Below are 12,492 nucleotides of genomic sequence, written 5' to 3'. Positions count from 1 at the left end.
GCTGGGTTGGATCCCAGGAACAAGAAGAGGGAGGCGAGTTTTACTGCCCCCCACCTCCAAAAAAGCCACTCCTGAGGGTCAAGGTGACTTCTAAAATGGAGTAAGTGAGAATTGACCAAAATTGGATGGAGACACCTTGTTTTCAAATATATTCCTTGAAATTTCAATAACCCCTATTTATCCCTGCTGAATAACGTAAGTTAGTCACACAACTAAATGCATCTCATTGCTTTCAATGGGACTTCATGACTAATTTTATCAACATCATGATGTCTCACATTGCCAATGGATCTGACTCCCAACTGATCCCCCTAGCCATGAAATGCAGTGTACATGGGACTTTGAACCAGGACTGCTGAAAAAAACAGTGAAAATTACTTCCAGGTAGTTGCCTCCAGTTCAGACTCCTGTGTGCGCCTTGATGCATAAATGGATAGTATGGCCTGTTCTTATAATAGAAGCAGCAGGTTTACATTTATTTATACACATACATCCCACACACAAAGTCCTGCAACGAATACGAGAGTTCATGTTTTCATAAAGTAGCTGAATTACAAATATTTTAGCATTTGGGTGTGTGTCTACAAACACAGCACAGAATATGAGGCTGGTAGATGCTGGTTTGTTTGCTTTGGACAGAAGTTTCTATGAAGCACTTAGGATTTAGAAAAGGTTTCTTATTGGAATACATTTGATCACAGTTCCCTATTCCCATTTTCCCCTCCCCGCTCCCCTTGGTTTACAGCAAGAATATGCGTTGTAACTTGGAAAAGTGCCAGGTCCCCGTGGATCAGCATTAGCCAAACATAATAAAAAGCCAAAGACAACTCATAAAAATCACTATAACTCATGATTACACGGCTGTTCATTGTATATAAAATCCCACTGATCCTTTATACTGTCATAAGGCAGTGACACATATTTGAATTAGCTTCAGCTTTACTTCCCTACCCCCACAGCACTAGTCTAAAAAAATTGTCATTGTCACATATAGGCTGAAAACACATATCATAGCAAGTCATGGTTGTTTTGTGGGAACACACTATGATACCCACTTCTCAAGTGGGAGCGACAAACCGTGATGATCCCCAACATATGAACCAAGGTTAGCTGGTGTTTTGCTCCAGTTAGGATTTGATGTTACACCAGAGGACCGCATCTCATTGCCTCCACTCACTAGTGAACAAGAAAGAAGTGGGAGCTACACATTCTTCACTTTCACAGTAAGCAATCAACCATGGTTTGCCATGACATACTAACAGCCCATGCACCGCCCATAGCTGCTTAACAATAGAACACTGTATAACGTGTCACCAATCCTGATCATGTCATAAAAAAATAAATACTGTGATCTAGTATGTAAAATAAACCCTCTGATGTGCCAAAAGTATTGTCTGGATTAGTAAAACACATTTCAGTGGAAGCATTTCCTTAGTGAAAAGAAATTTGTCCACAACGTTCCTCTGTCAAGAAGTTCCGATCCAAACTCGGATTCTCATTAGACATTTTGTAGGTGAGACCTGCTGACCCATGACAGCAGCCTAACAATGCCCAATGTGCAGTTTTTAAGGGGTTCCAATGCACACAACCAGCATCGATCACAGGGACGGATCCACAAAGGAAATGGGGATGTATCTGTAAAGCACATCAAAACTGGGTTTGCAACATGTGCAGTGCCCTCCTGGAAAAGTTTACTCAGAGGAATGTTCCACTGGATCAGAGAGGTGCGCACAGAGTGTGCAGGACTCTACTCAGAAAGCCCCATTGAGTCCAATGGTCTTCACCCTTGGGGAAGTGTATACAGGACAGCAGTCTTACTCTATGAATTGGTTAAATTAAAAGCCTTTTGAAATACAGGCAGTTCCCCGTTTGCACAGGGGTGGCATTCCAGGTCATTGCGTGAATTCACATGAAATTGGAAACCCATTGAAAAAGCCTGCAAACACACTGTTCTGCCCTTTTAGTGATGTCTTTCTGACGTTTCCAGGTTTGGGGCTGTGCATGTGTGTGCTGCCCTAAATGGCCTCAGCCCAGCATACCTGAAGGAGCGTCTCTACCCCCCCAGGGAACCAGGCAGAGGGCCTTCTTGGTAGTGGCGCTCGCCCTGTGGAATGCCCTCCCATCAGATGTCAAGGAAATGAACAACTATCTGACTTTTAGAAGACATCTGAAGGCAGCCCTGTTCAGGGAAGTTTTTAATGTTTGATGTTTTATCATGGTTTTAATAGGGCTGGGGAAACCCAGCCAGATGGGCAGGGTATTAATAATAAATTATCAGACATGCCTAAAACAGGCCTGTATTAAAACAATGACCCAAATTAACTGGGTAACAGATGTGTGAAAGAAAATGCTACTTATTTTTTTAAAAAGAAAACACTGACCCTTCAAAAAGCAGAAGGTGCAGGAACCATCTTGGAAGAGCCATGGACTTCCTTCATCACACGTAAGGAAATGCCTTTAAGCTGGTACCTGTTTTCCATAAATGCATGAATCAAGAATACTTTTCCTTCAAGAGGATCTTTTCATTCATATGCCATAACGTATGCAGTTTATTTAAACTAGAATGATCAATCAACTAATATTTCTTTAGTGCTGTCAGCTGATTAATCAAAAGCCTTTTTTTGCATAGTGGAGTGGCTTCACTGGGGAGCCCTGGTTTTAATTTCTTTACTGTTATGTACAAAACTCTAGATATATTCCCTTCAGAAGTTGAAAGCTACTACTTAGGAAGAAATATACCTTTTCGATCAAGTATTTGCAGTGACCAAAATCTTCTGATTACTAAAGGTTTCCTTCAAATTATTAGAGTTACAACAAAATTCTGTCTTTTTTAAACCAAAGACACAGATTAAAACAAAGGCTTTTTAATCAGCCAAGGCTAAAAGGAATTCAAGACAGCTGACTTTAGAAATGTCACTAAGAAAGAAAGGTTTAAAAACATATATTAAATTAAAGTCATATGTATTCATAAATACTTTCATCCTTGAATGCTTTTCTCAATATGTAAGTGGCACTTTATCCTGGGATGTCTACGTAGCAAAAACTAGCAGGAGACATGCCATTATGACTGGTACACTTTGCAAATGTCTCTGTGTGTGATTTATGGGAGTTGTTGTTGCAAATATGGCATCGCTTGAATTTCTGGGTAACGGCAAGTTACAGATGTTTCCCTCACAACACGAAGTGCAGACCTAGAAAAAGGGAAAAAAGTATTGGTCAAGAGAACTGCTCCATATGTGAAAAGACCTTCGTCATATTGAGATAACTACATGAAACACTCCAAGTTCCAGGTTTTGGGTTGGTTTGTTTGTTTTTAAATGCTAATGGAAATATAAAATAAAATGGAAATTTAGATTACAGAAGTTGCAGGAAAGGGCTAATTTATCTGCCTGTTTCCAGATTCAGGTAGGTAGCCGTGTTGGTCTGATGCAGTCGAAATATATAAAAAAATTAAACAATTGTCTAGTAGCACCTTAGAGACCAGCTAAGTTTGTTCTTGGTATAAGTTTTTGTGTGCATGCACACCACTTTTGGAACTAAGAAGGACTTTAGGATGCCATTTGGATTTATGGCTTGAAGTTTTGTTTTTAAAGAAAAAACAGCCACGTTTTTAAAAATCCCACTGGATGTACCCAAGCCCTTTCAGGGTGGGAGAAAATTCAGCTGAATGCAATCCCCACTTGCAACTTAAAGTAGAAAGTGCTACCCCTCTAGAAGCTGCTACCACGCCTAAAATAGTTTTTGGGAGCTGAGTTGTATTGTGGTGTGAAATGTAAGGCTAACCAAAACTCACATAATACAAAATTTCTGTATACAGTGGTACCTCTGGTTACGAACGGAATCTGTTCCAGAGGTCCATTCGTAACAGGAAACCGGTCATAACCTGGGGCGCCATTAGCAAAAGCATGCCTCCCGCTGCGTGTGTCTCTCTGGTGCGCAATTTCCGCTTGCATCCCAGGGCAACGTTCGCAACTGGGAGCAGCTACTTCCAGGTTACCGGAGCTCGTAACCCGCAGTGTGTGCAACCAGAGGCGTTCGCAACCAGAGGTACCGCTGCAGTCTCAAGAAATTAATAACAAAGACAACCTCATCTGTTTCCAGATCCAGCTGTTGTGAACTTTGGAGAAAATCACCCAAGAACCCCATGGAAGATATGATTGGTATGTACAATATTTCTGTGTTTTAAAAATGAACCAGTTTTATTCACATGATTACAGGTAACCACTTCCAAAAGTTAACTTACCATCACATGCATAAAACCATCTTGGTAGCACCCATACTATAGTTGAGAAACATATGTAGGCAGTGCTTTTTTACTGGGGGGGGGGGCGCGAAGGGGAATGCATACCCCTAAACATTTTGTGAATCTAAGTTTGGCCTCATTGAGGGGCAGGGTTTCAATATGAGTAGGAAAATGAGAATACCCCTTAATTTTTTTTTATTTTAGGAAAAAAGCACTATATGTAGGATTAGCCTATGGTTCAAGGGGTTTCTATTTCCCCAAACTTCCACTTGATAAATGCTTACTTACAACCATCCAGTTTTAATAGCAAATATGCTTACTTAATTTTGGGGTGCCAACAATCCTCACCTCAGTTCCTCCTTTTATGCAATGCTTAATAATTGGTGCCTATCTGAATACAAAAACAAAGACACAAAATTAAATCATCCTAACTAAAATGGCCATGTCCCCATTTTGTTGGGTAGATACACACACGTGGTGTGAAAAAGATCTGCTCTGTGTTGGAGTGAGCGTGGACCAAGGATCGTCCATTTCACTTCTTACCTTCAAACCCTTATGCTGGAGATCTATGCATCCTGTAGACAGGCAATCCTCCAGAGGAACACAGCGCTTGGTAACAGATACACTCTTTCCATTGGCTTCCAGCGTGTGTTGAGTATAGCAATATCGTGTAGCTGCCAGGACAGGGGGAAAAAATGTTTTTGTATTTTTCCTGTTTGTAAGAGGTTTCATAGGGCTTTTTTGTTTGGAGAAAAGGCAAGCGAGAGGTTACATGGTAGAAGTTTATAAAATTATACGTGGCATGGAGAAAGTGGAAATAAAATGGTTTTTCCCCCTCTTTCATAACACTAGAAATGGAGTGCAAAATGTAAATCTTGGGAAGCTTCCAAGAGAACTTCTGCCTTCATCTATTTTGCACATCTCCTTTACACATTTTCATAAACCGAACCTTTCTTTTAAAAACAAAAGCCTCTAGACTGTGCAGTCCAATGCCTCAAAGCTTGCTATCCTGAAGCCATTTACTCATTAACAGCATCCCATTATTCTGTAATCTCTCTCAACGTCTTTGGGGATTTCACATTCTCTAAGAAGTAAGTGAACCTGATTCTGGCTAGCACTAATATCTAGCTAGCATGTACATCATTTGCCGTGTATTTTGATAGTTCAGCTAATGTAGTCATAAGACTATGAGAATAAAAAGGTTATCCAAAAGCTGTGAGTCTAAGCAGCTTGTGGAGCCTTTGCGGCAAAGTTAAAAGATGGATTAGATTTTCCACCCAGTCGATTCCAGCCTCCAAATCCCATATTTTGCAGATGTACAGCAATCCCACTGAGAGGAGATGTAAAAGGCTCCCGCTATCTTTCAAAGTAGATAACACAAAAGAGCTTTAATAGAAGCCTAACTATGGCAAGTGCATCTCCGCTAAATCATCAAAAGCAGGTAGCTTATGAGCTACACTAATGAATTCACGGGAGTAATGGAAACATGAGTCCAAAAATGTAAGCTGTTGTGCAGCCTAATTAGCCACTCTCCTTTAATACCCCAAATCATGTCTCTTTGAAGCTGGGAAATATTTTCAAAAGTCGGTGCTGCTGCTCACTTTATGTTTTATTGAGCAGCTCCTTGTAATACAGCTTTGGGCAGTGTGGCTGCTCCCACAAATTGTTATTCTGCCCCCAAATAGAAAGTTCATGTAAATTGGCTGGAATCTAAGGTATTAATAATAATAATAATGGTAATAAATTAAATTTCTATACCACCCTTCGTCTGAGGATCACAGGGCAGTTTACGATATAAAAACACAAAAATATATAACATACAACACGTCCCCCCAAATAATCCCCCTCCCGACAGTTTAAAAGGCCATAGATTGTTTAATAAGCCAAATTCCTGGGGAAAAAGGAATGCTTTTGAACGGCACCTAGATACCAGGCAAGCCTCCCTGGTGAGAACATTCCACAAATGGAGAGCCACCACAGAAAAGGCCTGCTCTTGTGTATCCGCAGGGTATTCATTTTAGAAGAGCTTGAGAAAGAGGACACCAGTCCTTCAACTCCCTATAAAATGCATTTACCCACTTCAACCCACTTTGCCATCTTGCTCTGTTCAGAAAAGTGTGCTGAGTGCTTAGAAAATCCAGTTTCATTCCTCATGGGCAGCATCATTTTCAAGCAACCTGGCAGAGCATAGTATTCCCCCAGCATCCTTCTCCCATAGCGGGAGCAAAACATGGTGTCTGCCTTCCCTTCCTTCCTTCAAACTAGTTTTCCACTGCATTGGCTTCCTTCCAACTAGTTGCCACACTCTGAGCAGGACTAGAATAAAATATCGGAACAGGCATAACTTTGGGCTGTTTTAATTGTTCTGTGTCTACCAGCTTCATATTTTATAAGGTAACCCTAGCGTCTACATTCACTTGAATTAAAATGCTTCCCTATAGTCTCGTCATTGGGAACAGAATGACAACACCGCCTGTGGTCATCAAATCTATCCCAGCAGATTAAATGGTAAGGCCAGACCATGTGGAAGTTCTATTTGTTTATAAAAGATAGGCTGGTGGATGTGAATGTGGGAGGGAGTTGCTTGAAAGTGAAGAAAGGTTTTGGGGTGAAGGGTCTGAATGGATGAGAGGGAAGGCAGAGGAACAGTGGGTGCACAGGGTGTTTGAGAGTGGACTCAAGTTGAAAGAGATGGGGGTAAGAATACACAGGGGATGATAAGAGGAATCCTACAGGAAGCAGAGCAAGGGGCTTCTAGAATGGCTATTTGCAAATTGTTTGTAATGTGCAATCAGTGGGATTATTTTGCTTTTTTGTTTGCTGGTATTTGGAAATGTATTCTTGAATTGTTATAACACTGGAACCTCTGCTTTTGAACATAATCTGTTCCAGAAGACCGTTCGACTTCTGAAACATTCGAAAACCGAGGATCAATGGGGCAGTCCACAAAATCCATTGGAAAAATGGAAAAACATGCAGCAGAAGCCGTTCGACTTCTGAGGTATATTCGAAAAAGGAACCAATTCCTTCCGGGTTTTTGGTGTTCTGGTTCCAAATCATTCTGCTTCCGAGATGCTCGAAAACTGAGGTTCCGCTGTACTTTGAAATGTTATGGGATGGCAATTGTGACTGTTGTACATTTAAGGTGTAAACTATCTAGGGTACAGTATACAAATTAAATATGAAATTGGGTTGGTTGGTTTGTTTGTGTTTATGTATGCAGCCTTCCCATAACAGGAGTTCTCTGGACAAAAGCAAAAGCAAGCCAAGATAACGTAATAAAAACTATTTGAAATTAAAGTAAAACTGAAACACAAGAGGCCCAGATTATGAGTTATTTAAAAGGCCTCGAAGCTGCTTCCTTCTCCATAGTGCAGGGGTCAGGTAGTCTGTGGTAGTAGGGCACCTTGAGCAAGCCCAAAATTGGGTGCCCCCAAACGAACCTTCTCAATGATAGGTCTTCTCTACTTTGCACCCCCTCAGCTAAATCTAGCACTGCAGGGGTAGGAACCTCTGGACTGTGGGCCTAATCAGGCCATGCCTCCTGCCCCACACCTCATTTCATAAAGAATGTCAGGCATGGGATAGGTAAGGACGTGGTTCAGCCAAGTGGGAACTGCTGATCAGCTGATCTGTGAAGCCTTGCACAGTGTTCTCAAAGAAATGAACTGATGGTCAGGCTTGTGCATGATGCCTATGCCTGCTGCAGGCAAAACCAGCTCACCTGAAATCATGATGCAGAGTGATTCACAGGTGGGCAATATTCTGTCCTCAGTACAATTCCTTAGAGGTGGCAGGAAGGCTAGAAGAATCTGTGTAGCAAGTTTCAACCACATCTAAGACGAATGCACATTCTGAAAACACCTTCACTGCAAACACACAGCTCATTTACCTCTTGGGCAATAGATATCTGGAGCCCACTGGTTGCAGTCATAGTTGTCGACTGCTTCTTCACAGGTGAAACACTTGAATCCCCCAGGATATGGAGTAGCTGGGAAACAAAAACAAAAAAAGCCACAGCTACGTTAACATCATCAATCCATTTGGAACATTGTTTAAGGGGTGGGTGAGAATAGAAACAAACGGTGCTAAATGTTTGTACAAGATTTACACAAAAGTTGAACATTATCGGCGATGTGATGTGGAGTTCCATGTTTCTTCCTTGCCGTTTAACCTCAGAAAAACCTTCAGATGAAAAACAATGTCAAGCCAAAACAAGAACAGTACTTTCTTGGCTGAAGAAAAAGAATATACGGCAGGGGTAGCCAGGGCTTATTTTCAGTTGGAACTCAGTTCCGGCACCTCTCAGGTGGACGCCATTGCCATCAGAAGAGACCGAGGAAGGTGTTCATGGTGAATTTTGGCACCTCTTTTTTTTAGAAAAATAGTCCCTTCTTGTCTGCCCCAGACAGCAAGGGCCATGGGCATGATGGAAGCTGCAGATCAACCCATAGAAGCTGCACTGTGCTGCTATTCCTGCTCTGGGGATTGAGCCTCCAAGAACCAGTTTGTATAGTAACTGAAAGGGCTGCTCTTTCGGGGTATGGCTCCAGATCTGCCATTTCAGGCACTATCCAAATCAAGGTAGAATTTGTATTGAACAGAAGCGCAGCAGCACCTGTTCGAAAAGTGCCCAACAAGAATAGAAGGGGAAAGAGAGAAACTGAACAGGAGAAAAACAAACGTAACAGATCATGTGTACCCCAAAATGCTTCCCCACTCATTTGTGGTATTTTATAGCACTCTTTGAAATTTTCAAACCTACTGCAAAGCAAGAGAAAAGCAGCTTGGATATACAACTACATGAGCAACTCCAGGAGAAACATTAAATAGATCCCCAGCTGTGTGCCTGATTTTCCTGCAGACCTTCCTTGCCCCAAATAAGCTATATTAAGTGGAACAGCTGATTGAAGGCTGGTTAGATGTCATTCTGTGAGAGGCAATTGCCCTGCTTCTTTCTCCAGCAAGGCAGCTCCATGGGTGGAATTCCACTCAAGGCATACGTAAATCTAACCTTTTGGATTCAGAAGCCTTTCAAGTAGCCAACAACATGATGGACATAATGTTAAGAAAGGTCTACTGAAAGGGAGGGGGGAAGCAAACTTGAAGAGCCACCGGATTAGGCAATAGAGCAGGGGGCAGCTGAAAAGTGAGAAATGGACCGACAGCAAGTACCAATCTGCAGGATCAGTAGATACTGACTCTAATCAATCCCTGTATTCAGAAAGTGACATTTTATTCTCTCTGCATATCTGCACTACAGACCAGCAGCACAAGCCCATGCATGTCTACCGTGAAGTGCCACTGACTTCAAAGAGGCTGACTTCCCAAGTAAATGTATATAGAACTGTAGTCTTAAACTGGTTCAATATTAATTTCCTGTCTCTGGGAATCGTGGAAACTGCAGCTCAGGTGGGACTGGGGGAGAGTGTGCGCTAGGGAGCTCTAGCAGAAAACTATCAACACCTTCACCATTTCCCGTTAAGAAGTGCCCTGATGGATCAGTCAACAACTAATCTAGTCCGGCATTCAGTTCTCAGAGTGCCAGAATTCTTTGAGGAAAATCAATAAACAACTTAAAACAGATATAAAAGATAATGTACATTTGCAACTAAACCCTAATGATGCATCTACAGTGAACCCTCTACATTAATTTAGCCAGTTAATTGAGAGAAATAAATAGCATTCAAAAGGGATGGGGGAGATAAATGTCATAGTCTCACGTTTGTCATAGCCAATAGAGATTTGGGGACTAGGCTACAGGGACGAAATTGATGTGCAGATGTGGGAGCTACGTTTGCTTTCAAGAAAGAGGTAGAAAAATGCAAAATTTGCTTCTCAAACAACTCGAGCAACATAAAGCATCATAGTTAATCTCTGCTTTTCAGGAACACTGTTCACTACGCAGCCACCGGCAGATTATGTCTCCCCAAACCCAAACCTCTGAAAAGCCTAAATGAAAACATATAGACTTTTGCTACTGTGTTCTCTAGAAGCCATCACAAAAGTGATTGCTTTCTTCCTCCTGGGAAAAATGAAAACCTGTTACAGTGATTGTAACATTGGCAAGCAGCCTATATCAACTCCATATATCATGCTACCATTGCTGGCTTACAGAATGTGCCTTGGGCCTTGGAACGCAAACACTCCTACAGTTCCGTTCTGTGTTCTGAGAATGAACCAGTATCTTACGAAAGAAAGGAACGAAGTCTTTCTATGTTACACAAAGCCTAGAAAAAATTCCTTGACGCCTACATTCTCCAGTACCCATAAATCTGGTGCTAAGGCTCAGAATTTTAGTGCCAGTATAGTAAAAACAAACAAACACCCTTTTCAAAAACTGGCTTTGCATAATGTGATGTGCATGCAGGCACAGATAATCTACTGTGACCGAACTTTCACAATATGGGGAAAATACCGCCACACTTTGCAAAGTTGTTGTAAGTATTTTACAAGCAGTATACTATTCATGTAACGGGAGCTCATTCAGATCTGGATTTCTCAAGTGCCCATGAAGGCCAAACAAGCTCCTGTTTTCCAAGATGTCACAAGTTAATTGTAGGATGTACATGCTAGCCAGGCCTTGGTCACAGGGATTGCAACAAAGCTAGCTGCTTTGGGCTATAGCAAGGATAACCAGAGTGGATCGTGCATCCTTCGTGGATACATAGGGGGACAATGTTATGGGGCATTCCAAAGGGACCCAAGGTCCAGGTTTTGTGCATCGGCCTCTGAATCATCTGCCCTTATTATCTTAAGAACACACAAAGAGACAATTTTTTGTCAAAACCTTGCTTAAACAGGGTGGCTTTCCTTCTAAACATCAGACTCCTTTTGCATCTATATAACAAATGAGTGCATGCAGTTTTTATGTATATTGGTGCCATGGGCCTGGGTCTTTGAAAGCACCTACCAACCCCTGGAATGCAGAAACCCTGTTCATGGGACCTGGACCAATATCACAGATTCCACAGTCTTCAACTCTTCCTATAATACTTGAATTAAGCATGTTAAGAGAGCAGAGCTCAAGCAGAAGGGCAGCATTGCTCCTCTCCTGCGTTCAGAGGGAAGATATTGCTCAGCATTGTGACTCCTTGATGTTATACCTCCAGTCTGTGGGCAAGAGACACATACATGCAAAGCTAAGAAGGGCTGCAAGAAAAAACCTCCAGGAGGTGCCTGGTAATTTCTTCGCTTCTGCTGCCCCCCCCCTCCCCGTACTGAAAGGAAGCTTCAAAAAGCAGTAGCCACAGCTGTGAGCGAGATTTGTTTGGCTCACGATCTAAGAAGTAAATAAGCCTGATAGACTGTGGTTCAGAGCAAAAGGCCCCAGGGCCCTAAGAGGACTATTCTAAAGGAAATCAAAAGCAACTGCCCAGTGCCCAGAATTTGCCTGTAACTATATCTTGCAATTCACTCTCTTGGTCAACAGGAAAGCACCTAGCGATGCCAAATTGAAAGAAAATAGCAGAAATCAACTCCCCACCCCACCTTTGTGCCTTTGTTTAAAAACAAAATTGAAGCTGCAAGTAAAAAAAAGGGTGGAAAGACACGAGAAAGGTTGCTTATAATTGTGCAACCATCATTTTTAAAACCACCTGCCTTAAAATGTGTGTGCTTATTTACAAGATCTATGCAATTGCTGCTATTTGCATTAGTAGCAACCTTGTTCTCAGGAGCTGTTTTGGATTCATAGGGTCTGTTTCATTGGATGGAGGATAGAACAGAGACATTAAGCATTTTATTTGTTCCTATGAGCCACTTCAGTGCCAGCAGATATAGTAAATATTGTATGGCATTTCTGGAAGCATTTTTGGCTTTAGCTTTTTTTACAGTTCTGTTTTCTTTTACTGTTTACAGTGGAGAGAAATGGGAAGGCTTGGACTCAAGAGATGCAGCACCACATGGGGATCTGACACTTTTGTTCAATAACTGAAATGACTTAATCAATGGTTGTCATTATTTTAAGATCCTGTACTTCTCTGTTGGGGGGATCTTTATGGCTTTTTTCTTTTTAGTGTTGACATCCAAAAATGAAAAAAAATGCTATTTGTAAAGAGCTTATGCTCTTTGAAATGTTAGCTTCCTCTCCTCTTTTTCATATTCCTTGAGTGGACATCTTAATACATGTGTAGGCAACCTAAGGTCCATGGGCCAAGTGCGGCACAATCGCCTTCTCAATCCGGCCCTTGGACAGTCCGGGAATCAGCGTGTTTTTACATGAGTAGAATGCGTGCTTTTATTTAAAA

General features: G+C 41.7%; 1 protein-coding gene across 3 annotated transcripts in view; it reads right to left on the bottom strand.

Moving 5' to 3' along the window:
* Window positions 1-2,253: 2,253 nt before the first annotated feature.
* LYPD6 (LY6/PLAUR domain containing 6) overlaps window positions 2,254-12,492 on the bottom strand; it is a 54,323-nt gene continuing 44,084 nt past the window's right edge. For all 3 annotated transcript variants that reach the window (XM_081874034.1, XM_081874035.1, XM_081874036.1), the window contains exons 3-5: window positions 8,136-8,234; window positions 4,787-4,917; window positions 2,254-3,191 (exon numbers count right to left, since the gene is read on the bottom strand). In XM_081874034.1, the coding sequence (XP_081730160.1) occupies window positions 3,030-3,191; window positions 4,787-4,917; window positions 8,136-8,234 (392 nt within the window). In that variant the 3' untranslated portion in view covers window positions 2,254-3,029. The remainder of the gene's footprint in view (window positions 3,192-4,786; window positions 4,918-8,135; window positions 8,235-12,492) is intronic.

This window comes from Podarcis erhardii (genome assembly GCF_964252035.2).
Source record: "Podarcis erhardii genome assembly, chromosome: 1".
Taxonomy (NCBI): domain Eukaryota; kingdom Metazoa; phylum Chordata; class Lepidosauria; order Squamata; family Lacertidae; genus Podarcis; species Podarcis erhardii.
The sequence above is the reverse complement of the archived record's forward strand: the minus strand, read 5'-3'. Positions and strand labels throughout refer to the sequence as shown.